Source organism: Ammospiza caudacuta, chromosome 27 (genome assembly GCF_027887145.1).
Source record: "Ammospiza caudacuta isolate bAmmCau1 chromosome 27, bAmmCau1.pri, whole genome shotgun sequence".
In the NCBI taxonomy this organism is placed as follows: Eukaryota; Metazoa; Chordata; class Aves; order Passeriformes; family Passerellidae; genus Ammospiza; species Ammospiza caudacuta.
In genome coordinates this window covers 6,673,297-6,700,096 of record NC_080619.1, presented here as the reverse complement: position 1 = coordinate 6,700,096, position 26,800 = coordinate 6,673,297, and the positions used below count along the sequence as shown (strand labels likewise).

General features: G+C 52.8%; 1 protein-coding gene across 1 annotated transcript; it reads right to left on the bottom strand.

Annotated features, from left to right (window-relative positions):
• Window positions 1-1,808: 1,808 nt before the first annotated feature.
• ZNF652 (zinc finger protein 652) lies at window positions 1,809-25,704 on the bottom strand. Its single transcript, XM_058820551.1, is given in 8 exon segments — window positions 1,809-3,202; window positions 4,708-4,852; window positions 7,339-7,454; window positions 9,914-10,061; window positions 15,494-16,435; window positions 16,438-16,539; window positions 24,502-24,572; window positions 25,437-25,704. Coding segments are annotated over 8 exon segments (2,352 nt in total). The 3' UTR covers window positions 1,809-2,642.
• Between the last annotated feature and the right edge of the window lie 1,096 nt (window positions 25,705-26,800).

Sequence of the window (26,800 nt, the reverse complement as noted above, 5' to 3'; positions counted from 1 at the left end):
GGACAGAATTTCCCTTTTTTCCCCAATTTCCAGGGCAGAATCTCCCTTTTTTCCCCAATTTTCAGGACAGAATCTCCCTTTTTCCCCCAATTTTCAGGGCAGAATCTCCCTCCCAATCCAATTCCCGTCCATTCATTCCTGGATCCACATCCAGCAGGAACATCTGACCCCGACAGCTGAAGAGAAAACGGGGAAAAGGGAAAGAAATTAAAAAAAAAAAAGAACAAAAATAATCCCCCCCAAAAAAGCCCTAAAAAATAAATTAAATCCAGAAATCTCCACGGGGTTTGGGGTGAATTTTCCAGAGACCTCAGGGTTTTTTTTTTCCTCCTCTCTTCTCCGAAGCACCTTGGAGTCCTGGGGTTGGGGAATTTGGGAAAAGCATCTTTGAGGAATCACATTGGGGCTGATTATAAAAATTTCTCTATTGTACAACAGAGGTGCAGCTACACTGAAAAAATTACACCGTTTATGGAAATACAATTATTATTATTATTATCATCATCATCATCATCAATTTTTTTTTTTTTTGGCTTTTTTTTTTGTTTTAGAAACAGACTCTACTAAATAGGATCTATACAAAAAAACCTCTAAAATAATTTCTGTAGTAAAATAAAGAAGTGTGTTAGGAGAGCTACACAAAAACAACGGGAGGGGATTTTTTTTTTTTTTTTTCCTTTTCTTTTCTTTTTTTCCGTTTTTGTTTTTTGCTTTTCTGGGCGAACGCTCCGAGCTCGGGGTGCTGAAAGGAATCATTACGTACACAGTGATCATTAATGCTCTGTATTAATTAACTCACAGCCTTTCCCATTAGTACAAAGAGCCCGGGCCCGCCTCCTCTTTGAGGAGAGGGCCAGGATATAAAAGCCAAGCAAACCTCGTCAGCTGATATGAAATTAGAAAATCCCACCGGGCTCGGCGGCCGCGGTTTAGAAAAGTCACCGGGAAAACACAAAATTGGGCATTTCAGTCCTGGGGGGCCCTCGAGAGGAGAGGGGGGACCCGGGGGGGAAAGGGGCAGAGCTGGGCCAGGAGAGGGGGGGAGCTGGGAGGGGATCCCAGGGCCAGAATGGATCCCAGGGCTGGATCCTGGAGCCCAGAATGGATCCCAGAGCTGGAACCCAGAGCCTTGAATGGATCCCAGGGCCAGAATGGATCCCAGGGCTGGAACCCAGATCCCAGAATGGATCCCAGGGCTGGAACCCAGATCCCAGAGCCAGAATGGATCCCAGAGCTGGAACCCAGATCCCAGAGCCAGAATGGATCCCAGAGCTGGAACCCAGATCCCAGGGCCAGAATGGATCCCAGAGCTGGATCCTGGATCCCAGAGCCCTGAATGGATCCCAGAGCTGGAACCCAGATCCCAGATCCAGAATGGATCCCAGAGCTGGATCCTGGATCCCAGAGCCCTGAATGGATCCCAGAGCTGGAACCCAGATCCCAGATCCGGAATGGATCCCGGAGCTGGAACCCAGATCCCAGAGCTGGATCCCAGATCCCAGAGCTGGAACCCAGATCCCAGAATGGATCCCAGAGCTGGAACCCAGATCCCAGAGCCCGACTGGATCCCAGAGCCAGAATGGAACCCAGAGCTGGATCCTGGATCCCAGAGCTGGATCCCAGAGCCAGAATGGATCCCAGAGCTGGAACCTGAATCCCAGACCCAGAGTGGATCCCAAAGCTGGGTCCTGGATCCCAAACCCAGATCCCAAGCACGGCATGGGGTTGCAGAAGGGCAGATCCCATCCTGGATCCCAGATCCCAGGCCCAGATCCCATCCCGGACCCCAGACCCACGCCCAGTCCTGATCCCACCCCGTGTCCGTGCGGCTGTGCCAGCCCGGCCTTGCCCAGGTGTGCCCGCGGTGGTTCTGGGGCTCCATCCCGTCCCAGATCCCAAACCCTGACCCCAAGCACCAAGTGGGGCGGCAGGAGAGCAGATCCAGGATCCCAAACCTGGCTCCCAGGTCCCTGATCCCAGCCCGTGTCCGTGTGGCTGTGCCAGGCTGGGCTCACCAGGGGCCACAGGAAGCCCTTGCTGTGGGGTTCAGGGTCTCGATGCCATCCCAGAGCCCAAATGGGACCCCAGAGCCCGATTCCGTGCCAGCCCCTGATCCCAGAGGGGCTGTGCCAGGCTGGCCTTGTCCAGGTGCTGCACGAAGCCGTGCCCTCAGCCATGGCAGTCCAATCCCATCCCAGATCCCACACCTGGATCCCAGGTGCCAGCTGTTGTCAGTGTGGCTGTGCCAGGCTGGTCCTGTCCAGGTGCTGCACGAAGCCGTGCCCAAGTCCAATCCCACGCTAGATCCCGTGCCAGCTCCCCAGCCTGGGTGCCAGCTGCTGTCAGTGCAGCTGTGCCAGGCTGGTCCTGTCCGGGCACCACAGGAAGCCATGCCCATGACCATGGTGGTCCAATTTCGTGCCTGATCCAATCCCAGACCCCATCCCAGCTGCCAGACCTGGATCTCAGGTGCCAGCCGCTGTCAGTGCAGCTGTCCCGGGCTGCCCTCACCCAGGCGCCACAGGGAGCCGTGCCCGTGCCCACGGCCGTGGCGACAGCAGCTCGATCCCCTCCCAGCTCCCCTCCCAGCTCCGTGTCCCAGCTCCCAAACCTGGATGCCAGGTGCCAGGTGCCGGGCGGCGTCAGTGCGGCTGCGCGGGGCCGCCCTTGTCCAGGTGCCGCAGGAAACCGTCCCCGCCGTGCCCGTGGCCGTGCCCGTGGCCGTGCCCGTGGCCGTGCCCGCGGTGGTTCAGCGGCTCGCTCTTGAACAGGGCGGGCGGCGGCGGCAGGTGCGGCACGGGGGGCACGGGCAGGTGCTGCTGCTGCTGCTGCTGCCCGTGGTGGTGCCCGTGGTGGTGCCCGTGCGGCGGCGGCGGCAGCGCCAGCGCTCCGTAGGGGTGCGGCACGGGGCGCGGCGGCGCGGCCGGGCCCAGCGCCAGCCCCAGCGCGGCGCCCGCGGCCGGAGGGGCCGGGCAGGGCGCGGGCAGCGCCGCGGCGCCGGCGGGGCCGGGGCTGGTGCCGGGGCTGGTGACGCGGAAACATTTCTCCTTGTGCGCCTTGAGCATGTTGGAGAAGCGGAAGCGCTGCCCGCACACGTCGCACGGGTACGGCTTCTCGCCCGTGTGCGTGCGCCGGTGCCGCTTCATGTTGGGCCGGCTCGTGAAGCTCTTGCCGCAGATCTCGCAGATGAACGGCTTCTCTCCTGCCGGGCACACGCGGGGAGCGGGGGGTCAGGGATCCTGGGAACCCCCCTGAGACATGGAGAGCCCTGGGGAAATCACCTGAGCTCTGGGAAAATCACCTGAGCCATGGAGAGCCCCCTGAGCCATGGAGAGCCCCTGGAAAAATCACCTGAGCCATGGAGAGCCCCTGGAAAAATCACCTGAGCCATGGAGAACCCTCTGAGCTATGGAGAACCACCTGGGAAAATCACCTCAGACCTGGGAGAACCCCTGAACCATGGAGAACCTCCCTGAGCCATGGAGAACCTCCCTGAGAAAACCACCTGAGCCATGGAGAACCCCCTGAGCCATGGAGAGCCCCTGGAAAAACCACCTGAGCCATGGAGAACCCTCTGAGCTATGGAGAACCCCTGGAAAAATCACCTCAGACCTGGGAGAACCCCTGAACCATGGAGAACCTCCCTGAGAAAATCACCTGAGCCATGGAGAACCCCCTGAGCCATGGAGAACCCCCTGAGCCATGGAGAACCCCTGGAAAAATCACCTGAGCCATGGAGAACCCCCTGAGCCATGGAGAACCCCCTGAGCCATGGAGAACCACTGGAAAAATCACCTGATCCCTGGGAAACACCATTGCCTTTGGAGATCAAATGGGGGTTTAGGAAATTCTGCCTCCCCTCAGGGTTTGGGGCCAAAAGGCTCTGAAATCCTGCCTCAGTTTGGGTTTGGTGCCAAAAGGCTCTGAAATCCTGGCTCAGCTTAGGTTTAGGACCAAAAGGCTCTGAAATCCTGGCTCAGTTTGGGTTTAGGACCAAAAGGCTCTGAAATCCTGGCTCAGTTTAGGTTTAGGGTTAAATGGCTCTGAAATCCTGGCTCAGTTTAGGTTTAGGGTTAAATGGCTCTGAAATCCTGGCTCAGTTTAGGTTTAGGGTTAAATGGCTCTGAAATCCTGGCTCAGTTTAGGTTTAGGGTTAAATGGCTCTGAAATCCTGGCTCAGTTTAGGTTTAGGGCCAAAAGGCTCTGAAATCCTGGCTCCCCTCAGGGTTTAGTGCCAAAAGGCTCTGAAATCCTGGCTCCCCTCAGGGTTTAGGGCCAAAAGGCTCTGAAATCCTGGCTCAGTTTGGGTTTGGTGCCAAAAGGCTCTGAAATCCTGGCTCAGTTTGGGTTTAGGGTTAAAAGGCTCTGAAATCCTGGCTCAGTTTGGGTTTAGGGTTAAAAGGCTCTGAAATCCTGGCTCAGTTTGGGTTTGGTGCCAAAAGGCTCTGAAATCCTGGCTCAGCTTAGGTTTAGGACCAAAAGGCTCTGAAATCCTGGCTCCCCTCAGGGTTTAGGGCCAAAAGGCTCCAGCCAGGGGCTCTCCAGCCCCAAACACCCAGGCAATAATTCCCATTCCCCCCAGGGAACCCCAGCTCCGCCTGTGCCACCAGCAAGGACAGGGACCCCAGGCAGGGAAGGAAGCTGTCCCGGCTGGAGAACACCCCAAACCCCGAGGGAATTCTCTGGGAATGCCCTCCCAGCCCTCACCAGTGTGGGTTTTCATGTGCTCGTCGAAGTACTGCTTCATGTTGAAGTCCTTGCCACACCACTGGCACATGAACTGCTTGTGCCCAATGTGGATGCTCATGTGCGAGCGCAGCTGGTACTTGTACTGGAACCTCTCGTCGCAGTTCTGCGGGGAGAAAAAAGGGAATTTGGGGCTTTGGGAAGCTGGGAGTGAGCCCTGCAGGGGCTGGGAGGCAGCTGGGCCTGGCAGAAATGCCTCAGAGAAAAAGGGGGATTGAAAGGATTTACTGAGAGAAGGAACGAAGGAAGGGTGGAAGGCTGGAATTGAGTAGGGAAAGGTGGAATTATTGAGTGGGGAAAGATGGAATTGTGAGGGGAAAGCTGGAATTGAGTGGGGAAACCTGGAATTGTGAGGGGAAACCTGGAATTGTGAGAGGAAAGGTGGAATTATTGCGTGGGGAAAGCTGGAATTGTGAGGGGAAACCTGGAATTGTGAGGGGAAACCTGGAATTGTGAGGGGAAAGGTGGAATTATTGAGTGGGGAAAGCTGTGAGTGGGGAAAGGTGGAATTATTGAGTGGGGAAAGATGGAATTGAGTGGGGAAAGCTGGAATTATTGAGTGAGGAAAGCTGTGAGTGGGGAAAGGTGGAATTATTGAGTGGGGAAAGGTGGAATTATTGAGTGGGGAAAGCTGGAATTGTGAGGGGAAAGCTGGAATTGAGTGGGGAAAGGTGGAATTATTGAGTGGGGAAAGCTGTGAGTGGGGAAAGCTGGAATTATGAGTGGGGAAAGCTGGAATTATTGAGTGGGGAAAGCTGTGAGTGGGGAAAGCTGGAATTATGAGTGGGGAAAGCTGGAATTATTGAGTGGGGAAAGCTGTGAGTGGGGAAAGCTGGAATTGTTGAGTGGGGAAAGCTGGAATTGTGAGAGACAGATGGAATTGTGAGGGGAAAGGTGGAATTGAGTGAGAAAAGCTGGAATTATCGAGTGGGGAAAGCTGTGAGTGGGGAAAGGTGGAATTATTGAGTGGGGAAAGGTGGAATTGTGAGGGGAAAGCTGGAATTGTGAGGGGAAAGCTGGAATTATTGAGTGAGGAAAGCTGGGATTATTGAGTGGGGAAAGCCTGGCAGGGACAGGGGCAGCAGGAGAGCAGATCCAGGACCCCAACCCAGTAAAAATGTTTTTTATTCCAGTAAAAATGGATTTCTGCGGGTGTCCCGGTCTCTCTCCACTAGAGGACTCTGCCTCCCTCCAAACCAGCTCCTCACCAGCTCCCCATGGGTTTAACCCCTCAATCCCTCCAGAGACCCCTGGGATCAGCACTTGGTGACCCAAATTTCCCAAAATTTGATAAAACCAGCCCTCATTCCCACCCCATCCAAGGCCGTTCCCACTTCCTGGTGCATTCCCATGGATTTATGCCATTGATTTACCCCATGGATTCAATCCCTCAATCCCTCCAGAGACCCCTGAGCAGGGAGCTGTGCTGGAACCACCCCTCGGAGATCTGAATCCCCCGTCTCTGACAGAAACGCCTCTCCTTCCCACCCCATCCAAGGCCATTCCCACTCCCAGGAGCGTTCCCATGGATTTACCCCATGGATTTACCCCATGGATTTACCCCATGGATTTACCCCATGGATTTACCCAATGGATTTACCCCATGGATTTACCCCATGGATTTAATGCCTCAATCTCTCCAGAGACCCCTGAGTGACTTCCCCCTGCAGAGAATTCTCAAACTTTGATGGAACCACCCCTCATTCCCACCCCATCCAAGGCCATTCCCAATCCCAGGATCATTCCTGCCCCTCATTCCCACCCCATCCAGGGCCATTCCCATCCATCATTCCCACCCCATCCAAGGCCATTCCCATTCCCAGGATCGTTCCTGCCCCTCATTCCCACCCCATCCAGGGCCATTCCCATCCATCATTCCCACCCCATCCAAGGCCATTCCCATTCCCAGGATCGTTCCTGCCCCTCATTCCCACCCCATCCAGGGCCATTCCCAGGATCGTTCCTGCCCCTCATTCATTCCCACCCCATCCAGGGCCATTCCCAATCCATTCCCACTCCCAGGATCGTTCCTGCCCCTCATTCCCACCCCATCCAAGGCCATTCCCACTCCCAGGATCATTCCCTCATTCCCACCCCATCCACTCCCATTCCTGCCCCTCATTCCCACCCCATCCAAGGCCATTCCCAATCCCAGGATCATTCCCTCATTCCCATCCCATCCAGGGCCATTCCCAGGATCCTTCCCTCATTCCCACCCCATCCAAGGCCATTCCCATCCCTCATTCCCAGGATCGTTCCTGCCCCTCATTCATTCCCACCCCATCCAAGGCCATTCCCAATCCCAGGATCATTCCTGCCCCTCATTCCCACCCCATCCAAGGCCATTCCCAATCCCAGGATCGTTCCTGCCCCTCATTCCCACCCCATCCAGGGCCATTCCTGCCCCTCATTCATTCCCACCCCATCCAGGGCCATTCCCATTCCCAGGATCGTTCCTGCCCCTCATTCACTCCCACCCCATCCCATTCCCATTCCCATTCCCAGGATCGTTCCTGCCCCTCATTCATTCCCACCCCATCCCATTCCCACTCCCAGGATCGTTCCCCCGGATTCCCCCCGGAGGATTCCCACCTCGCAGCGGAAGGGCTTCTCCCCCGAGTGCTGCAGCGAGTGCACCTTGAGGGACATGCTGCGCTTGAAGGACTTGCCGCAGGTCTCGCAGGTGAAGGGCATGTCCTTGGTGTGGGCTGCAGCACACACAGGGGTCAATCCAGGGAAAACTGGCACGTTCCTGACAATTCCTGCCCGGGCTGGGGCTCCTGGGCTGCTTGGCGAGCACGGGCTGGGCTTCTCCTTGCTCTGCCCAGGGGGGTTTGGGGCCAAGAACGGCGCTGGGTTCCATGGAATCCCCAAATTTTGGGGCCAAGAACGGTGCTGGGTTCCATGGAATCCCCCCCAAAGGGGCCACGAACGGCGCTGGGTTCCATGGGATCCCCAAAGGGGCCAAGAACGGCGCTGGGTTCCATGGAATCCCCAAATTTTGGGGCCAAGAACGGCGCTGGGTTCCATGGGATCCCCAAATTTTGGGGCCAAGAACGGCGCTGGGTTCCATGGAATCCCCCCCAAAGGGGCCAAGAACAGCGCTGGGTTCCATGGGATCCCCAAATTTTGGGGCCAAGAACGGCGCTGGGTTCCATGGGATCCCCAAATTTTGTGGCCAAGAACGGCGCTGGGTTCCACGGAATCCCCAAAGGGGCCAAGAACGGCGCTGGGTTCCATGGAATCCCCAAATTTTGGGGCCAAGAACGGCGCTGGGTTCCATGGAATCCCCAAATTTTGGGGCCAAGAACGGTGCTGGGTTCCATGGGATCCCCAAATTTTGGGGCCAAGAACGGCGCTGGGTTCCATGGGATCCCCAAAGGGGCCAAGAACGGCGCTGGGTTCCATGGAATCCCCAAATTTTGGGGCCAAGAACGGCGCTGGGTTCCACGGAATCCCCAAAGGGGCCAAGAACGGTGCTGGGTTCCATGGGATCCCCAAATTTTGTGGCCAAGAACGGCGCTGGGTTCCATGGAATCCCCAAATTTTGGGGCCAAGAACGGTGCTGGGTTCCATGGAATCCCCAAATTTTGGGGCCAAGAACGGCGCTGGGTTCCACGGAATCCCCAAAGGGGCCAAGAACAGCGCTGGGTTCCATGGGATCCCCAAAGGGGCCAAGAACGGCGCTGGGTTCCATGGAATCCCCAAATTTTGTGGCCAAGAACGGCGCTGGGTTCCATGGGATCCCCAAAGGGGCCAAGAACGGCGCTGGGTTCCATGGAATCCCCAAATTTTGTGGCCAAGAACGGCGCTGGGTTCCATGGGATCCCCAAAGGGGCCAAGAACGGCGCTGGGTTCCATGGAATCCCCAAATTTTGGGGCCAAGAACGGTGCTGGGTTCCATGGAATCCCCAAATTTTGTGGCCAAGAATGGTGCTGGGTTCCATGGAATCCCCAAATTTTGTGGCCAAGAACGGCGCTGGGTTCCATGGGATCCCCAAATTTTGGGGCTGGGAGGACCCTGGGGATCCGTCCCCAGGGACACCTCGAACCGTCCCCGTCAGGGATGGAATTGGTTGAACTCAGGACTGAAAGTGACGCTGAGAGGAACCGCAGAGCTGAAGGTGGCCACAGAAATTCAGGGCCCGGAGCCCTCCCTGGATCCCTCCCTTCTCCATTCCCAGCTCTCCCAGCCCGTTTTTCCCCCCCAGATTATTTATTTTAATTTCCCCCGGTAATTTCAATTTCACCTATGGTTTCAATTCCCCACATAATTTCAATTCCCCCCTATGATTTCAATCCGCCCCAATAATTTCAATTTCTCCTATTTCAGTTTCAAGGATTAATTTAATTCCTCTGATAATTTTAATTTCCCTGATAATTTCAATTCCCCAAAAAAATTTAAATTCTCCTGATAATTTTAATTCCCACTATAATTTCAATTTCCCCAGTAATTTCAATTCTCCCAATTTCAATCCCCCCAATAATTTCAATTCCCCCGATAATTTTAATTTCCCAATAATTTTAATTCCCCTGATAATTTCAATTTCCCCGATAATTTTAATTTCCCTGATAATTTCAATTTCCCCAATAATTTCAATTCCCCTGAATATTTCAATTCCCCCAATTTTAATTTCCCCAATAATTCTAATTCCCCTGAATATTTTAATTCCCCTGATAATTTAAATTCTGATAATTTTAATTCCCCTGAATATTTTCATTTCCCTAATAAAAATTTTAATTCCCCTGAATATTTCAATTCCCCCAATAATCTAAATTTCCCCAATAATTCCAATACCCCCAATTTTAATTTCCCCAATAATTCCAACTCCCGCAATAATTTTAATTTCCCTGATAATTTCAATTCCTCCAATAATTTAAACTCCCCTGAATATATTCATTTCCCTAATAAAAATTTTAATTCCCCTGAATATTTCAATTCCCCCAATAATTTAAATTTCCCGGATAATTTCAATTCCGATAATTTAAACTCTCCTGAATGTTTTCATTTCCCCAATAAAAATTTTAATTCCCCTGAATATTTCAATTCCCCCGATAACTTTAATTTCCCCCGAATATTTCAATTTCCCCGATAATTTTAATTTCCCTGATAATTTCAATTTCCCCGATAATTTCAATTTCAATTTCCCCGTGCCCAGCCACTCACCAACCATGTGTTTGCGCACGTGGGCCATGGTGTAGAACTTCTTCTCGCAGATCTCGCAGGAGAATTTCTTCTCGGCGTAGCCGTGCACGATCTTGATGTGCTCGTGCAGCGACCAGAGCTTCTTGAAGGATTTGTTGCAGGACACGCACTGGGGGAGAACAGAGGGAGCCGGGTTAGGGGGGCCTGGGCTGGGGGGAGGTTTGGCACCAAAAACGCCCCAAAACGGTGAAAAATGTGCCTGGGAATGTGGATTTTGGGATTCACACCTGAGGGGAATGGAGGCAGTGACAGTGAGGATTTTGGGATTCACACCTGAGGGGAATGGAGGCAGTGACAGTGAGGATTTTGGGATTCACACGTGAGGGGAATGGAGGCAGTGAGAATGTGGATTTTGGGATTTACACCTGAGGGGAATGGAGGCAGTGAGAATGTGAATTTTGGGATTTACACGTGAGGGGAATGGAGGCAGTGAGAATGTGAATTTTGGGATTTACACGTGAGGGGAATGGAGGCAGTGAGAATGTGAATTTTGGGATTTACACGTGAGGGGAATGGAGGCAGTGAGAATGTGAATTTTGGGATTTACAGCAGAGGGAATGGAGGCAGTGAGAATGTGGATTTTGGGATTTACACCTGAGGGGAATGGAGGCAGTGAGAATGTGGATTTTGGGATTTACAACAGAGGGGAATGGAGGCAATGAGAATGTGGATTTTGGGATTTACAGCAGAGGGGAATGGAGGCAGTGACAGTGAGGATTTTGGGATTTACACCTGAGGGGAATGGAGGCAATGAGAATGTGAATTTTGGGATTTACACCTGAGGGGAATGGAGGCAATGAGAATGTGGATTTTGGGATTACACCTGAAGGGAATGGAGGCAATGAGAATGTGGATTTTGGGATTTACACCTGAGGGGAATGGAGGCAGTGACAGTGAGGATTTTGGGATTTACACCTGAGGGGAATAGAGGCAGTAAAAATTTTGGGATTATACCTGAGGGGAATGGAGGCAAAAAAAAAAAAAAAAAAGGTCCCAGAATGGTGAAAAATGTGCCTGGGAATGTGGATTTTGGGATTTATACCTGAGGATGTGGATTTTGGGATTCACACCTGAGGGGAATAGAGGCAGTAAAAATTTTGGGATTATACCTGAGGGGAATGGAGGCAAAAAAAAAAAAAAAAAAAGGTCCCAGAATGGTGAAAAATGTGCCTGGGAATGTGGAATTTGGGATTTAAATTTTGGGAATATACCTGAGGGGAATGGAGGCAAAAAAAAAAAAAAGGGTCCCAGAATGGTGAAAAATGTGTCTGGGAATGTGGATTTTGGGATTTATACCTGAGGATGTGGATTTTGGGATTCACACCTGAGGGGAATAGAGGCAGTAAAAATTTTGGGATTATACCTGAGGGGAATGGAGGCAAAAAAAAAAAAAAAAAAAAAAAAGGTCCCAGAATGGTGAAAAATGTGCCTGGGAATGTGGATTTTGGGATTGCACCTGAGGGGAGGGAAGGCAGTGAAAATGCGGATTTTGGGATTTACACCTGAGGGGAATGGAGGCAGAGACAATGTGAATTTTGGGATTCATACCTGAGGGGAGGGAAGGCAGTGAAAAAGGTGCCTGAGAATGTGAATTTTAGGATTTATATGTGAGGGAAATGGAGGCAATGAGAATGGGAATTTTGGGATTACACCTGAAGGGAATGGAGGCAATGAGAATGTGAATTTTGGGATTTATATGTGAGGGAAATGGAGGCAGTGAGAATGTGAATTTTGGGATTTACACCTGAAGGGAATGGAGGCAGTAAAAATGCAGATTTTGGGATTTACACCTGAGGGGAATGGAGGCAGTAAAAACGCGGATTTTGGGATTACACCAAGGGAAGTGTGTAATGGTGTTCTGGTGCCTCCTGATGCCAAAATCCAACACCACAGGCCCTGGGGCTGCTGGGCTGGGAGGGCCCAGCCCTGGAGAAGGGAAATCCAAACCCTGGAGGGGAAAAATCCAAACCCTGGAGGGGAAAAATCCAAACCATAGAGGGGGAAAAATGCAAACCATGGAGGGGGAAAAATGCAAGCCATGGAGGGGGAAAAATGCAACCCCTTTCAGTGAGAAGGATCCCAACCCTTGAAAAAGAAAGGATCCAAACCCTTGGAATGGAAAACCCAAACCCTTGGTGTGGAAAAATCCAAACATTTTCAGTGAGAAGGATCCAAACCCTTGGAATGGAAAAACCCAAACCCTTGGAGTAGGAAAATCCAAATATTTTCAGTTAGAAGGATCCAAACCCTTGAAGAGGGAAGACTCAAACCCTTGGAATGGAAAAATCCAAACTGCTGGAGCAGGAAAATCCAAACATTTTCAGCGAGAAGGATCCAAACCCTCGGAGCAGGAAGAATCCAGACCCTTGGAATGGGAAGAATCCAAACTCTTGGAGGGCAAAGAATCCAAACCCTTGGAGTGGAAAAATCCAAACCCTTGGGAGAGGGAAGATCCAAAACCGTGGTGCCGAAAAAATTCCAAACCCTTGGAGTGGAAAGAATCCAAACATTCTCAGTGACAAGGATCCGAACCCTTGGTGAGATAAGGATCCAAACCCACGGTGAGATAAGAATCCAAACCCTTGGAGTGGGAGAATCCAAACCCTTGGTGAGATAAGGATCCAAACCCACGGTGAGATAAGGATCCAAACCCTTGGTGAGATAAGAATCCAAACCCTTGGTGAGATAAGGATCCAAGCCCTTGGAGAGGGAGAATCCAAACCCTTGGTGAGATAAGGATCCAAACCCTTGGTGAGATAAGGATCCAAACCCTTGGTGAGATAAGAATCCAAACCCTTGGTGAGATAAGGATCCAAACCCTTGGTGAGATAAGAATCCAAACCCATGGTGAGATAGGGATCCAAACCCATGGTGAGATAGGGATCCAAACCCTTGGTGAGATAAGGATCCAAACCCTTGGTGAGATAAGAATCCAAACCCATGGTGAGATAGGGATCCAAACCCTTGGAGAGGGAGAATCCAAACCCTTGGTGAGATAAGAATCCAAACTCCTGGAGAGGGAAGGACCCAGCAGAGCTGGAGGAGGCCGACACCAATAAACCCCCAAAGCCCCGTCCAGCCCCCAAAGCCCCCCCAAACCCAGGTGTGGCCCCTCCAGGCTCTCCCATCCCTCTGATCTCCATGGGGAGCAGCTCCCATCCCGCTGGACGCTCCTGCCGTGCTCTCTTCCTTCCTGGAAGGCCCAAAGTATCACTTGGAGGCTGAGAATTCCTTCCCCAAACTCCTGTGGAATGTCCAGGCAATCATCCCCTCGAGGATTTCAGGCAGCTCTTCCTCTTTTTCCAGCAGCTCTTCCCCAAAAACTTCAGGAAAAATTCCCGTGTGGAGATCCCGGAGCGCGAGGACACCAAACCATCTTCAGCTCGGAGGAACTGCGCCTTGTCCCGGGTTTTTTTGGGATCTTTGGGGGTTTTTTGGGACGTCTCCAGCTCCCAGCCCAGCAATCCCCACCTCTCCCCATCGTTCAGAAGGGCTGGGTGCTGATGAACGAGCAAATTAACGAGTTCTGCTCGTTTGGGAGCGTTTTCTCTCCGCTGGGATCTCCGCAGGGTTGGGAATTCCCACCTGGAATTCTGCTCTGCCCCCACAGCACCCGCTGGGATCCCCCCTTGGCAGGGGAAAAAAACCCCTGGAGAGCAAAGAAACTCCATGGAATGACCCCAAAACCCTTGGATTGACAGAGAAAGGAGCCCCTGGAGGGGCCAAGGCCACACCAGAATTCAGGATTCAAAACTCCGAACCACGCAGAGCCCAAGTGGGGGCAGGAATCCCCTGAAGGTGCCGGCTGTGAGGGGTGAAAAAGCAGAAATTACCTGGAAAAACAGATTTATTCCATCCCCAGGAGGAAACACTGGGAGGAGCAGCCTCGGTTTTCATTTCAGTCCAAAATTAAACCAGTTTTATTCCAGCACAAAGCTCCCCCTCTGCACACCGAACCCTGAATTGAGGGAAATTTTAATTTTCCCTCAATCCTGTTGGCAACTGGAATAAAAAACACAGCAACAGGCAGCTGGAAAACACATCCCAAAGGCAGGACAGAACAAGAACTGCTGGATTTATTCCTGGATATGGAGGTGACTCCCAGTGCTGCTGGCACTGGCAAGTCTCTGGACCAGATTCCTCCGGATTTAAACCATAATTTCTATAATTTCTCCTTTTCTTATCACTTTTAGACGCATGAGTAGATGGATACCGGATATTTCACCATTTTATGTGTTTAAAATATTTAGGAATTCCTCCTTAAATTTTAATTCCTGCTTTAATTCCTTAATTTTTTAACTCCTGCTTAAATTTTATGCTGTGAATGAACCCCCTGCTTGCTGGGGCCTTTCTTACATTCCCGTTTAAATCCTCCCTGCTGCACTGAACTTTTAAACTATTTCTTTCAAAAGCTGCAAAAATTAAATTTATATTAACAAATCCTTCCTTGAGCTGAAACTTAAGGGAAAAAAAAAAAAAAAACCAAACCAGCCCAGAGTTACCCAGAGCTGGGAAAAGAGAAATTGCAATAAATATAAATATTCCACGTCTCCCACACAGTGGGAGCTGAGCATCAACCCAGCCCAGCACTGAAAGCAAACAAACAATGAAAAACGTTCAATTCTTGCGCTCAAACCCTCACACACAACAAACCCTCCTTGCCCTACAAATTCCAGCTGCCCAAAACTCCAACGGGAGCCAGGATTCCAGGAGGAGGAGGAGGAGGGTGAAAATAAGGCAAAACCAGATTTGGGGTGCCAGGGAAGGCAGCAGTGCCCCATTCCCTGGCACGGAGCTGCCCCAGAGGGAGCAGGAATTCTGGAGCTCTTCCCACAGCTCCCAAAGCCTCCTCCTCCCATTGCTGGGGGAAATCAGGGTTTCTGGAGAGAAAAAAAAAAAAATGGAGATTTTGGTGTCTTCAGGCAGATTTGTGGGGCTTCCTGCCGGGAAGGGGGTGCAGGTGTGAGTTCCAGCCCTTCAGAATCGTTCTGGGAATTCTCGTGGTCTCAGAGGGGTTTAAACCCCGATTTAACCCAGCTCGGATCCTGGCTTTGCTGCTGCCTCTGGGATCTCACACACTGCCCGTCCCAGGGAACTCCTGGAATTCTGTTTCCCCTGGAAGGCTCACCTGGTTTTCCACACCGTGGGATTGCATTTCAGGACACGGAAACCCCTGGAATTCTAAACTCAGTGAGAGCTGCGGGCGCTCAGCAGGAGGAGGAGCAGGAGGATGAGGATTTACCACACAACTTCACATTTTTGGGACCATTTCCTCCAGATTCTGACCCTGCTAAAGGAGCTTTGCGCTCCCAACTCACAGTTTACTCCTGGAGTAACAGCTCAGAGCAGCTGAGCACTCTTTCCCTGCCATCCCCTCCTTTTGGGAGACCCCAAAACGCGGGATAAGGCAGAGCCCGGGCCCGGCTCAGCACATGGGGCCGTGCAAAAGGAGATTTTTTTTCCCCCTGTGAAGCGTCCACCAGGCGGATCCAGGGCACGCCAGGAGGTGTGGGGACCTGGCCAGCAGGCCAGCAGACCTACCTGGATGTTTTTTTCACAGTCAGTTTGCTGGTGGAGGGACAGCTCGCTCTCCAGCACAAATTTCTTGCCGCACTTGTCGCAGATCTGCATGCGCCTGTGCGTGACGTTCATGTGCTTCTCCAGGTACCAGCGCGTGTTAAACACCCTGGGGCACTTCTCACACGTCAGAGTCTCCTTCTCCTCGCACTTGGGCTTCTGCACGGGCGCCCTGGGCTCCTTGGCAGCTTTCTTCTTGCGCTTGGGGGGCTCGGCGCCCTTCCTGCGGCCGCGCGCGGCTCGGGGCGCCGGGGAGGCGGCGGCGGCCGCGGCGGCTCTCCTGCTCCTCCTCTGGCCAACGCCGCCCTTCTCCGCTCTTTTCTCCTTTTTCTTCTGCCTCTCGTTCTCCTCGTAGTCGTTACTGTCTTCCGTGGCCTCCTCTTCCCCACTGTCACCCTCCTCTTCCTCACTGCTGCTCTTAAGGACAGCAGTCTCTTTGGACTGGGAGGGGACACCCTTCTCCCCTTTGGACACATTTAAGGTTTGGTTGTTAAGGTTTACCTCCACTATAATCTGCTCCCTTTTGTAAGTCACTTCATCTTCCTCCTCTTCCTCCTCCTCAGAGTCGTCAGAGTTTTCCCTGTCTTCTTTCACAGCCCGGACCTCTCCTACCGCTCTGCTCTCCCTGAAAAACGGCTGCTCCTCCCTCTCGTGGAGGTGGCCCTTGCCGCCCTTGCTGTCCACCAGCACCGAGAAGGGGCTCCCCGACTCCCTCTTGTACACCTTGGCGGACAGGTCGAGCTCCTGGCCGGGGTAGAAGGCGGGCGGCCCCTCCTGCGCCATGCCGGCCCCGGGGGGCTCCCCCTTGCCTGCCTGGCTCATCTGGGGGGGCTCATGGGGCGCCCTCGCTGCCGGCGGGGCTGCTCGGGCCCGGCGCCCCTTCCATCGGAGCCCGGCGGGCGCGGCTCGGTCCTGGCGGGCGCGGCTGCGGCTGCGGCGGGGTCGGGATCACGGCAGGGGCAGCGCGGGCGGGGATCCCGGGCGGCGAGCGGAGCCCTCGAGCATCGTATCTGCGGAGAGACCGGAGGGAGAGAGGGAATCAGCGGGGAACGAACGGGGATGGGGACAGCCCGGCCCGGGGGAGCCTTTCGGGGGAGGCTGAGGGTGGGACAGGGAGCCACAAACAGCAGCGAGCAGGAGAACGCCCAGCAGAGACCCCCAGGGAATGGAAATCCAGCAAGGGAAACTCCCCATCAACCATTCCTGCTGGAATTTTGGGAGCACTGACAGCCCCAAAACCAGCAGCAATCAGGAGAACGCCCAGCAGAGACCCCCAGGGAATGGAAATCCAGCAAGGGAAACTCCCCATCAACCACTCTCCTGGATTTTTGGGAGCACTGACAGCCCCACAAATAGCAGGGAGCAGTGATGGCCCCAAAACAGCAGGGACCAGGAGAATTCCCAGCAGGGACTGGGAAGGAAATCCAGGGAATGGAAATCCAGCAAGGGAAACTCCCCATCAACCACTCTCCTGCATTTTTGGGAGCACTGACAGCCCCAAAACCAGCAGCAATCACGAGAATGCCCAGCAGAGACCCCCAGGGAATGGAAATCCAGCAAGGGATTCTCCCCATCAGCCATTCCTGCTGGAATTTTGGGAGCACTGACAGCCCCAAAACCAGCAGCAATCAGGAGAATGCCCAGCAGAGACCCCCAGGGAATGGAAATCCAGCAAGGGAAACTCCCCATCAACCACTCCTCTGGATTTTTGGGAGCACTGACAGCCCCAAAACCAGCAGCAATCAGGAGAACGCCCAGCAGAGACCCCCAGGGAATGGAAATCCAGCCAAGGGATGTTCTCCATCCACCAGAGATAACCATAACCATTTCTAATTTTTGAGAGCAGTGATGGCACCACAAACAGCAGGGACCAGGAGAATTCCCAGAGAATGGAAATCCGGCAAGGAATACTCCCCATCAACCAGTCCTGCTGGAATTTTGGGAGCGCTGTCAGCCCCAAAACCAGCAGGCACCAGGAGAATTCCCAGCAGAGATTCCCAGGGAATGGAAATCCGGGCAAGGGATGTTCTCCACCCACCAGAGCTGTTTCTCCTGGGCTCCTGGGAGCACCGATGGCCCCAAACTCTGCTCTGCGCCCACAAACCACCGCAGCTCTCCCCCAGCCCATCCTCACACGCTCCAGGGCCGCATTCCAGCCACGGGTGAATTCCTCCACTGAGGAATCCCCAGTTCTCACCTGGCAGCACTAAGCCAGCCCGGGAGATGCTGGATTTTGAGGGATTTGAGGAATTCTTCCTCTGTCTCTCCCTCCCCTCAATCCCCACGGCACAACCTCGCTTTGCCCATCCACGTTTCCCCCGCGGGTTTTTCCAAGCTGGAATTTGCCCGGACTTTGCTGCCACTTCCTCCTGCGGGAAGCGCCACGTGGTCCCTCGAGGACACAAAGCAATCCATCCCTCACATTTCTCTTTTTTCTCTTTTTTTTTTTTTTTTTCCTTTTTTTCCTGAGGTTTTGGGCTGGGCCGACGCCATCAGGAATTCCTGGGATCAGAGGGTGCAGGGGAAGGGAATTAAGGACAGAGCCACCCCAGAGTGGGATGGAAGGGACAGCAAATCCCACCCAGGGACACTTTCCATGATCCCAGCCTGGCCTGGGACACTGCCAGGGATGGAGCAGCCACAGCTTCCCTGGGAATTCCATAATTTCTGTTCCACCAGAATTTCCCCCCCCTTTGGAGTGCATTTTAACTGGGCAGATGAAGCAACCGGTGCCTGAATAAGTAATACTAATTATTAATAACGATAATGGGAATCTTTGTGAAGTGCCACACCGGGGAAAGAAAGGAAAAAAATAACCAGTTTGGTGATGAACTTCATTAAAATACTCAAGCACTTCTCCGGGGTTCCCAAATTACTCCAAATTAATTTCCTGGAGGTGCCTGGCAGGGACTGCAGCCTCAGCACCACAGCAGGGCCCATTCCCACTGCTCCATCCTCACATTTCCCCACAGGAAATCCCAGAGATGGGCTGTTAATGCTGGATTGTGGGCACAACTCACATTCAGAGGGAAAAAATATAAAATAAACTGGTTTTGGCCAGCTGGAATTCCCAACGCTACACCCAGGAAGCTGTGGGAAGGATGAATGCCAATTTAGCTTTTCTTTGCAGTGGGATGGATTACTCAGGATTATCCAGGAAATTCCCAGTTCCACGTAGAAAATACCTGATTATTTCCTCATCATATTAAGCATCTCTAGGAAGCTGCAGGAGGAAATCAGGAATTCCACTGCACCAAACTTGCCAGGAAAAGGAAATTTCACCTTTTCCACCATTTACCAAACGGCAAAAAATTCCTGCCAATATTTCACCTCTGCTCACTAACGGGATATTGTGTGTAAAAAAAAAACCCTTTTCATCAAGAGGAATCACCTCAAATCAAGGCCACAGTGGGGTTTATTCTGAATTATCAAAGCCGTTTGCTCTGAAACCACTTCACTCTGCAGCATCAGCGGCTGCTGTGGCTTTGAACCTTTCACTGCCACCCTCAAGGGACCCACAACTTTCAAAACCATTATTTAAATAAAAAGCAAAGCCCTCCTTGGCCATTTAGCACAAACAGCAGCTCTGAAATACTGCCCTAAAAACGCTCTTAAAACACCTTTCCCCCCTCGCTTTTAAATTTTTAATCCCAAAGCAGGTTTGGGTGTTTTTAATCCCAAAACATCCAAGCGTTTTTTGTTGTTTTAAAGGTGAATTTAATTTTGTCAAGGCAGATTTTTCCACAGAACAAATTCCAGTCACGCTGCCAAATGAGAGATGCAGGCCGTGATTAAGATGTAAAAAGGAAACAAGAGTTTCAAAGCGATTTTTGATGCTTATCAAGCCCCAAACCTGGGGAATATCTGCGGCAAAGGTTTGCAAAGACTCCGACATGAAAAGCTCGAACTCTGAAGAAAAAAAAAGCACAATTTGCAGACAAAAGAGCGGGTGGAGGAAGCTGGTGAGTGTGTGGGAGCAACTTCACACCGAGCTTCTGAAGAAAAACCGCATTTTTTGGTGTTACCGGCGCTAAAAATAGAGAGATTCGGGCTCGGCCGGGGAGGCCTCGGCCCGGCCTGGGCCCGGGTGAGCGGGGCCGGCCCGGAGGAAAAAGTGAGGAAAAACTGAGGGAAAAGTGGGAAAAAACGAGGAAAAACAGGATTTCAGGAGAAGGTGAGGATGTGAGGGAAGCAGGATTTGAGGAAAAATGAGGATGTGAGGAAAAACTGAGGGGAAACTGACTGAGGATGTGAGGAAGAAACTGGAGGGAAACTGACTGAGGGTGTGAGGGAAAAGTGAGGAAAAAGTGAGGGAAAAAAGGAGAAAAACGGAGGGAAAACAGGATTTCAGGAGAAGGTTAAGATGTGAGGGAAGCAGGATTTGAGGAAAAATGAGGATGTGAGGAAAAACTGAGAAAAAATTGAGGAAAAGCTGAGGGTGTGAGGGAAAAACTGGAGGGAAACTGACTGAGGGTGTGAGGGAAAAACTGAGGGAAAAGTGGGAAAAAAACGAGGAAAAACGGGATTTCAGGAGAAGGCGAGGATGTGAGGGAAGCAGGATTTGAGGAAAAATGAGGGTGTGAGGAAAATCTGAGGAAAAAATGAGGGTGTGAGGGAAAAACTGACTGAAGACGTGAGGAAAATTAAAGATTTCAGGAAAAGCTGAGGATGTGAAGATGTTTTCCCACTGAAACTCTGAAATCCCCAGGTCATGTGAATTCTGGAGAATGAGCCAGCAGGGAATAACCACAGATTGCGCCAGGAAAACACAAAGTGAGAGCTAAAATGACAATTTTGGGGTGTCCTGTGCAGGAATTGGCCTCGACCTCTGAGGGTCCCTTTATCAGGATATTCCACAATTCCACAAACGGGTCCATAACAGCTCAATAAATCTGCAATATTGCGATAAAAAAGCCTCAATAAACTCTCCCGGTTGGAAGCACAGGTGCCTGGAACAGGCCCAGCCATTCCCAAACAGTGGGAAAACACATCTGAAGGGAATTATTTCAATTATTTCCCTCAGCTCTCAATCCCTTCTTTCTTGTGCTTTAGGTGCAAAAAGCCCTGAAAATCTGTTTTTAAGTGGGGAAGTTTTATCTCCTAGAGCCTCGGCACATCCAGGTGCTTTTGCATTTCCATGGGAAGTGCTGGAGCTGCCTGAGCCCATGGAAATGCAAAATAAATGCAAAATAAATGTAAAACAAAGCGCTGAGTGCTGCTAACGACCCTATTCCCATTCCCAGCACACTTATATATCTATTTTTTTTCCCCCCCATGCTCTGTCTGGAGCTGGCAATTTCCCTCCAAGTCTTCCACAAGCTCATGGAAAATCAGATTCCCAAACCCCAGAAATGTATCTGTGAAATCCTGCCACGAAAACTGAAAATCCATGAGGAAGAAGCCTCAGGCTTTTCCCGTTTTTCAAGAGGGACGATCTGGCCGAGTCCAGATTTTTGGGAGACACAAAGCCTTTCCAACCAGCGGTTCCTGGATTTTTGTCAAGCATTATCTCCACGAGAAGAAATCCATTCCAGAGGTTTTCATTTCGGAATTCAGCACTAAAATCCCTCGGATTTTGCAATAAACTTGGGGTGTTTTATTGAATCTAAAGGAGTTTAAGATCTAACAGCCACAAACTCAACGTTTTTCTTGAAGTAGGAAAAAAAAAATGGCATTTCCCATTGAGCACCACTGACCCAGAGGTCCAGGAACTGTGGAAATCCCAAAAAGGAAATCTGTCATCAAGATCTCTTGCCCGAAATTAGCATTTTTCCACCCAAAGAGGCCCCGGAGGTGTCTCTGTGTCCTTGGATATGCAGAGGTGTAAATGAAGTGTGAATATCCTGTCCCAAAGCCACCTAGGAATTCCTACCTGGAGTTTCCCTGGCAGGAAAAATCCCATTTCCAGAGGGGAAAAAATCCCATTTCTAGGAGGGGTAAAATCCCATTTCTAGGGGGGAAAAAAATCCCATTTCCATGGGAAAAAATCCCATTTCTAGGGGGAAAAAAATCCCATTTCCAGGGAGGGAAAAATCCCATTTCTAGGGGGGAAAAAAATCCCATTTCCAGGGAAAAAAATCCCATTTCTAGGGGAAAAAAAATCCCATTTCCATGGGATAAAATCCCATTTCCATGGGAAAAAAATCCCATTTCCAGGGGGAAAAAAATCCCATTTCCATGGGAAAAAATCCCATTTCCAGGGGAAAAAAATCCCATTTCAAGGGGGGAAAAAAAATCCCATTTCCATGGGAAAAAAATCCCTTTTCCAGGGGGAAAAAACATCCCATTTCCAAAGAGCTCAGGCCCAGCAGAAGCTGCTGGAAAAGCTCTGGGAATTGCTGGGAGAAGTCCCAGTGTGAAACCTCCCGAGGGAAGGGTGTCAGAAGGGCAGGAGCTGCTGCTGCTGGCACCTGCCAGGTTTCACTCCCTGTTTTTATTTTTTTTATTTTATTTTTTTTTTAAATCCAGGGAGGAGCAGCTCACAAAATCCCAGGTCCAAAACCAGCTCGGAGACAACAGGAATTTGGGAATTGGGCAGGGGAAATTGGGGTTTTGGGGAAATCTGTCCCTTGTGCTGTGCTGATGGGCGGAACGTCAGGAATTCCGCCCCAAAATCCCGGGAAAACTCCCCGAAAAGGCACAAATTGGGATGGAATTGGCCTCGTTTCTATGGGGATGTGTTTAAAAAAATCAGGTTTTGATTAAAAAGCTCTTTGAGGCATCAAACCCGTGACAGATCCCACTGAAACACCCCTTGGGGCGCAGATTCTTTAAATTTTGCTCCAATCCAGGAGCTGCTGAAAAGGATTTTAAGGCCTTGAGTTTTCAGCTGGGATCCAGGGAGGAACGGGTTAAAAAAATCCACATTTTTTGGTGGGAAACACTGGAAAAACTGAGCCACCGTTCACCTGAGGGAGCTCAGGACTGAGCAGGGAGATCTCACCTGGATCCGCTTTAACATTTAAAGGGTGAAACTTTGTGAGGATAAAATGAACTTCGCAGAAAAATTCCCATTTTTCCCCTCATTACTGTGGGGGGAAACCCCCAAATAATGACTCAATAAAATCCTGAAAGGACAAACAGCACAGATTTAGCAAAATGTAAATGAAAGCTGCTTTGAAAAGTAAAATTATCTTTTAAAATTGGCTTTCAGAATGCCTGGATCTGGCAAGGAGGGAGCAGAGCGGGCTGAGAGTCTGTGCTGGGGGAATTGAACCAGGAGAAATAAAATATTGGATTTTATATGTCATATATAATATAATATATTATATATAATACATATTATATTATATTATATTATATATAATACATATTATATTATATTATATTATATTATATTATATTATATTATATTATATTATATTATATTATATTATATTATATTATTATAGTATATTTATAATATACAGTATATAATGTGGGATACATAATATATATATATCAAATTATATATGAATATATAATATGTAATATATATATATACACAGTACATATATATATAATATTGTATATGATGCTATATATTGTATATATTAGAAATTTTAAAAATATAAGAATTATTCAAGAATATTACAGAAATCTCCCTCTCCTCAGCTGCCTGCTGCTTCCTTTCAGTTCTGCCTCTTTCTTTTTTTGTGGAACCAGGAATAAATTTAATTTTAATTTATTTTTTTTGGCCAGGGCCCCGAGAGCTGCAGAGAGAAATAGGTCAGTGAGGAGAGGAGTTTTGTAAGCACCTGAAATGCACCTGTGCCATCTCAGGTGTGCTCTGGGCACGTCCCTGCTCCTCCTGTTTACTGCAAAAATCCCCCTCAGGCACGGGGAACCCTTCCCAAGGCGTTCCCACAGGGAATCTCCTGCTCTGAGCACAACAAGAGGCTTTGCATAGATAAAAACTTCACGTTTTTAGGTGAGGCTGCGGCTCTTGGGGTAAAATCTCCGCATTCTGTGATTGTAGGGACAGCACCCCAATATCTCCTGGTTTTGGGTGATTTACCCCAATTTCCTCCCTTCCCACTGCAAGATTTCCTCTGGAAACGTCAGCTAAAGGTTCCTTATATAATTATTAGTTAATAAAGTCAATTAAACCCTTCAAAACTCACAATCACCTCCATTGCCAAAGCCTCTTCTGATCACATCAATACTCCAAAGGTGTTTTAACAAATGGCCCCAAATCCCCATTCCTGCAACCCTGAGCTTCCTCTCGCAGAAAATAAAAATTATAAAATTCTAAACCAGCCCTCAACCCCCTGGCAGCCCAGGAAACACAACTGCCCAGCTGGAAAACCCAAAAAGCCTCCAGGAATTTGCACTTTTCCTACACACAGCCTCTGCAAAAGCTCTCAGAGCTGTTTGCACCCAGATTTTGGGGTCACATCTGGAACTGCGGGGCAGCTGCACCCAGATTTTGGGGTCACATCTGGAACTGCAGGGCAGTCATACCCAGATTTTGGGGTCACATCTGGAACTGCGGGGCAGCTGCACCCAGATTTTGGGGTCACATCTGGAACTGCAGGGCAGCTGCACCCAGATTTTGGGGTCACATCTGGAACTGCGGGGCAGCTGCACCCAGATTTTGGGGTCACACCTGGAACTGCAGGGCAGCCATACCCAGATTTTGGGGTCACATCTGGAACTGCAGGGCAGCCATATCCAGATTTTGGGGTCACATCTGGAACTGCAGGGCAGTCATACCCAGATTTTGGGGTCACACCTGGAACTGCAGGGCAGTCGTACCCAGATTTTGGGGTCACATCTGGAACTGCAGGGCAGTCGTACCCAGATTTTGGGGTCACACCTGGAATTCCTGCAGGGCAGTCGTACCCAGATTTTGGGGTCACACCTGGAACTGCAGGGCAGTCGTACCCAGATTTTGGGGTCACACCTGGAATTCCTGCGCTGCCTGCCCAGGATGAGGCTCTGCATCCCTGCAGGAGATGGGTAAAAAGCCACAGAAGCAGCAGGGAACGCACCTGGCACACAGGTAGGGAGGTGGAGAGGTGAAACCAGAGCGAGAACGCCCAAGCCAGGTAAATTATCAGACCTGATAAACACGAGGGAAATTATCGGATAGCACAGACACAAAGCCCTTTGAAAATCACGCTTGGCAGCCCCGAAGCCCTTACAAAACCATCTCAAAAATCCATTTTTTAGCACAGATCAGGCGGTGAAGGGAGGGAAACAGAACAGAACTTCCAGCTGGGCAGAGCCCAGGTGCTTCCCTAAGCTCCTCTCGCCATCATCCCCGGCCCGTGCCAGCCAAACACTCCCGCTCCTCACATTTCTCCCCTCCACCGAACTCGCCTGCCATTAAAGGCCTTGAAGGAATTCTGGTGAGCCCCAGGAGAAGCCGCTCGGCTCTTCCCAAAGTTGCGCGGAAGGCGCTCAAAAATCACTCCCAAAATCCCAACCCCGGGGGCGCCCGCAGCGCACGGCGAGCCGGGGAAGGGGAAAACGCCTGGAGGAAAAGGCCGAGATTGAGAGAAACCTCCCGGATTCACAGCCGGGGCACGGCACCAGCCCGAGCCGAAGCGCGGTGACACCGGCGGGGACGGGGCAGGGGCCGAGGGGACACGCTGCAAACCGAGTCCTGCAGGAACGCTGCCTTCCCTCCGCTCTGCTGCGGGATCTCACCTTCCCTCCCTTCCCCCGGGCAGGTGACACGGGCCCGGTACCCGCGGGAGGGGACACGGAGCCCCGGGACCCCGGGCAGAGCCCCCCGATCCCCGGAGCCGGCACAGAACCCGCACAGAACCTCCGGACCCCCAGACCCCGGGCAGAGCCCCCGGAGCTCGCACAGGGCCCCCAGACCCCGCACAGAGACCCCCGACCCCCGGGAGAGCCCCGGACACCGGGCAGAGCCCCCGGAGCTCGCACAGAGCCCCCAGCCCCAGGGGAACCCCCCGACCCGGGCAGAGCCCCCCGGCCCCATCCCCGCCCGCCCGTCCGCTCCTGCTCCCGCTGCCCGGGGCTCCCCCGGTGCCCCCGCTCCCCTCCGGGCCGAGAGCCGCCCGTGCCCCGCTCCCCCCGCCGCCCACCGCCGGGCCGGGCCTAGCGCTGCCGGGCTGCGCCGCCAGGCCCGGGGGGAAGGAACGGGGAAGGGGCTCGGCGGCCGCGCGGGCGGCCCCGCACTCACCCAGGCCGGTGCCCTCGGGGCCGCCCCCGCCGCCGTCCATGCCGGGCGGCGCGGGGAGGGGGGCGCGGGCGGGCGCGGCGGCGGAGGGCGGAGGGCAGGGCGGCCGGGCCCTCCCTCCCTGCCTTCCCTCCGGCCCCTCCGCTCGGCCCCCGCGCTCCGGTGGCCGCCGCCGCCGCTGCCTCGGCCCGGGGCCGGCGCTCAGGCCCAGGCGCTGCCGCCGCGGGCGGGCGGACGCGGCTCCCGCTGCCCCTCGGCCGCCGCCGCCGCAGCGCTACGTGGCCGCCGCCGCAGCCGCCGCCGGTCCTCGCGGGGGCGCGCGCGCGCGGGTTTCGTTAAGGCGGGGGGGGGGAGGACGGCGGGGGCGCGCCCCGTGCCCGGACCGGTGCGCGGCGGGAGCGCGCGCGCGCGGGGGGCTTGGGGGAGGGAAGCAGGCGGGGGAGCGCGCGCGGGCGGCGGGAGCGCGCGCGGGCCGAGGCCGCGGTTGAAGGGCCGGGAAGGTTTGGTGGGGGGGGGTGTACAGCGAGTGCGCGAGTGCGCGTGTGCGGGAGCGCGCGGAGGCGGGGAGGGAACGCACAGTGATGTGGGGCGGGGGGGAAGGAGGGGGGCAAAACACCCCGCAGCACAGGCCGAGGGCAGCGGGGACGGCAGGTGCGGGAGCGCGCACGGGTGACGGCGGGCGGCGGGGTGACACACACAGAGCGCGGGAGCGCGCACGGGTGGAACGGGGGCACCCGCGGGACGCGCGCTGACCGGGGGAAGGGGGCGGCGCTGTGCGCATGCGCCGCCGGGGGCCGTTCCCGCGCGCCCGCCCCTTTCCCGCCGCTGCTTCACCTGAGGCGGCGGCGCGCGGGGCGCAGGTGAGGCGGGCGGGGGGTGCGCATGCGCGGGGACGGGGAGCGGGCTCGGTACCCCGCGCCGGTAATTAGCGACCGGACCCCAATTAGTGCGGTGCGGTGATTGCGGGGGTAAAGCTGTTGTGTGAGGGGGTTCATGGAGCGGGGGACGCCCCGGCTCTCCCTCAGCCCGCCCGCCCGCCCATTGCTCCGCGCGGGTAATTAGCGAGCCCGATCTAATTAGCTCGCCGAGGTGAGGCGGGCCGAGCCCTCACGGAGCCCCGGGGCTCTCAGGGCTGGCGG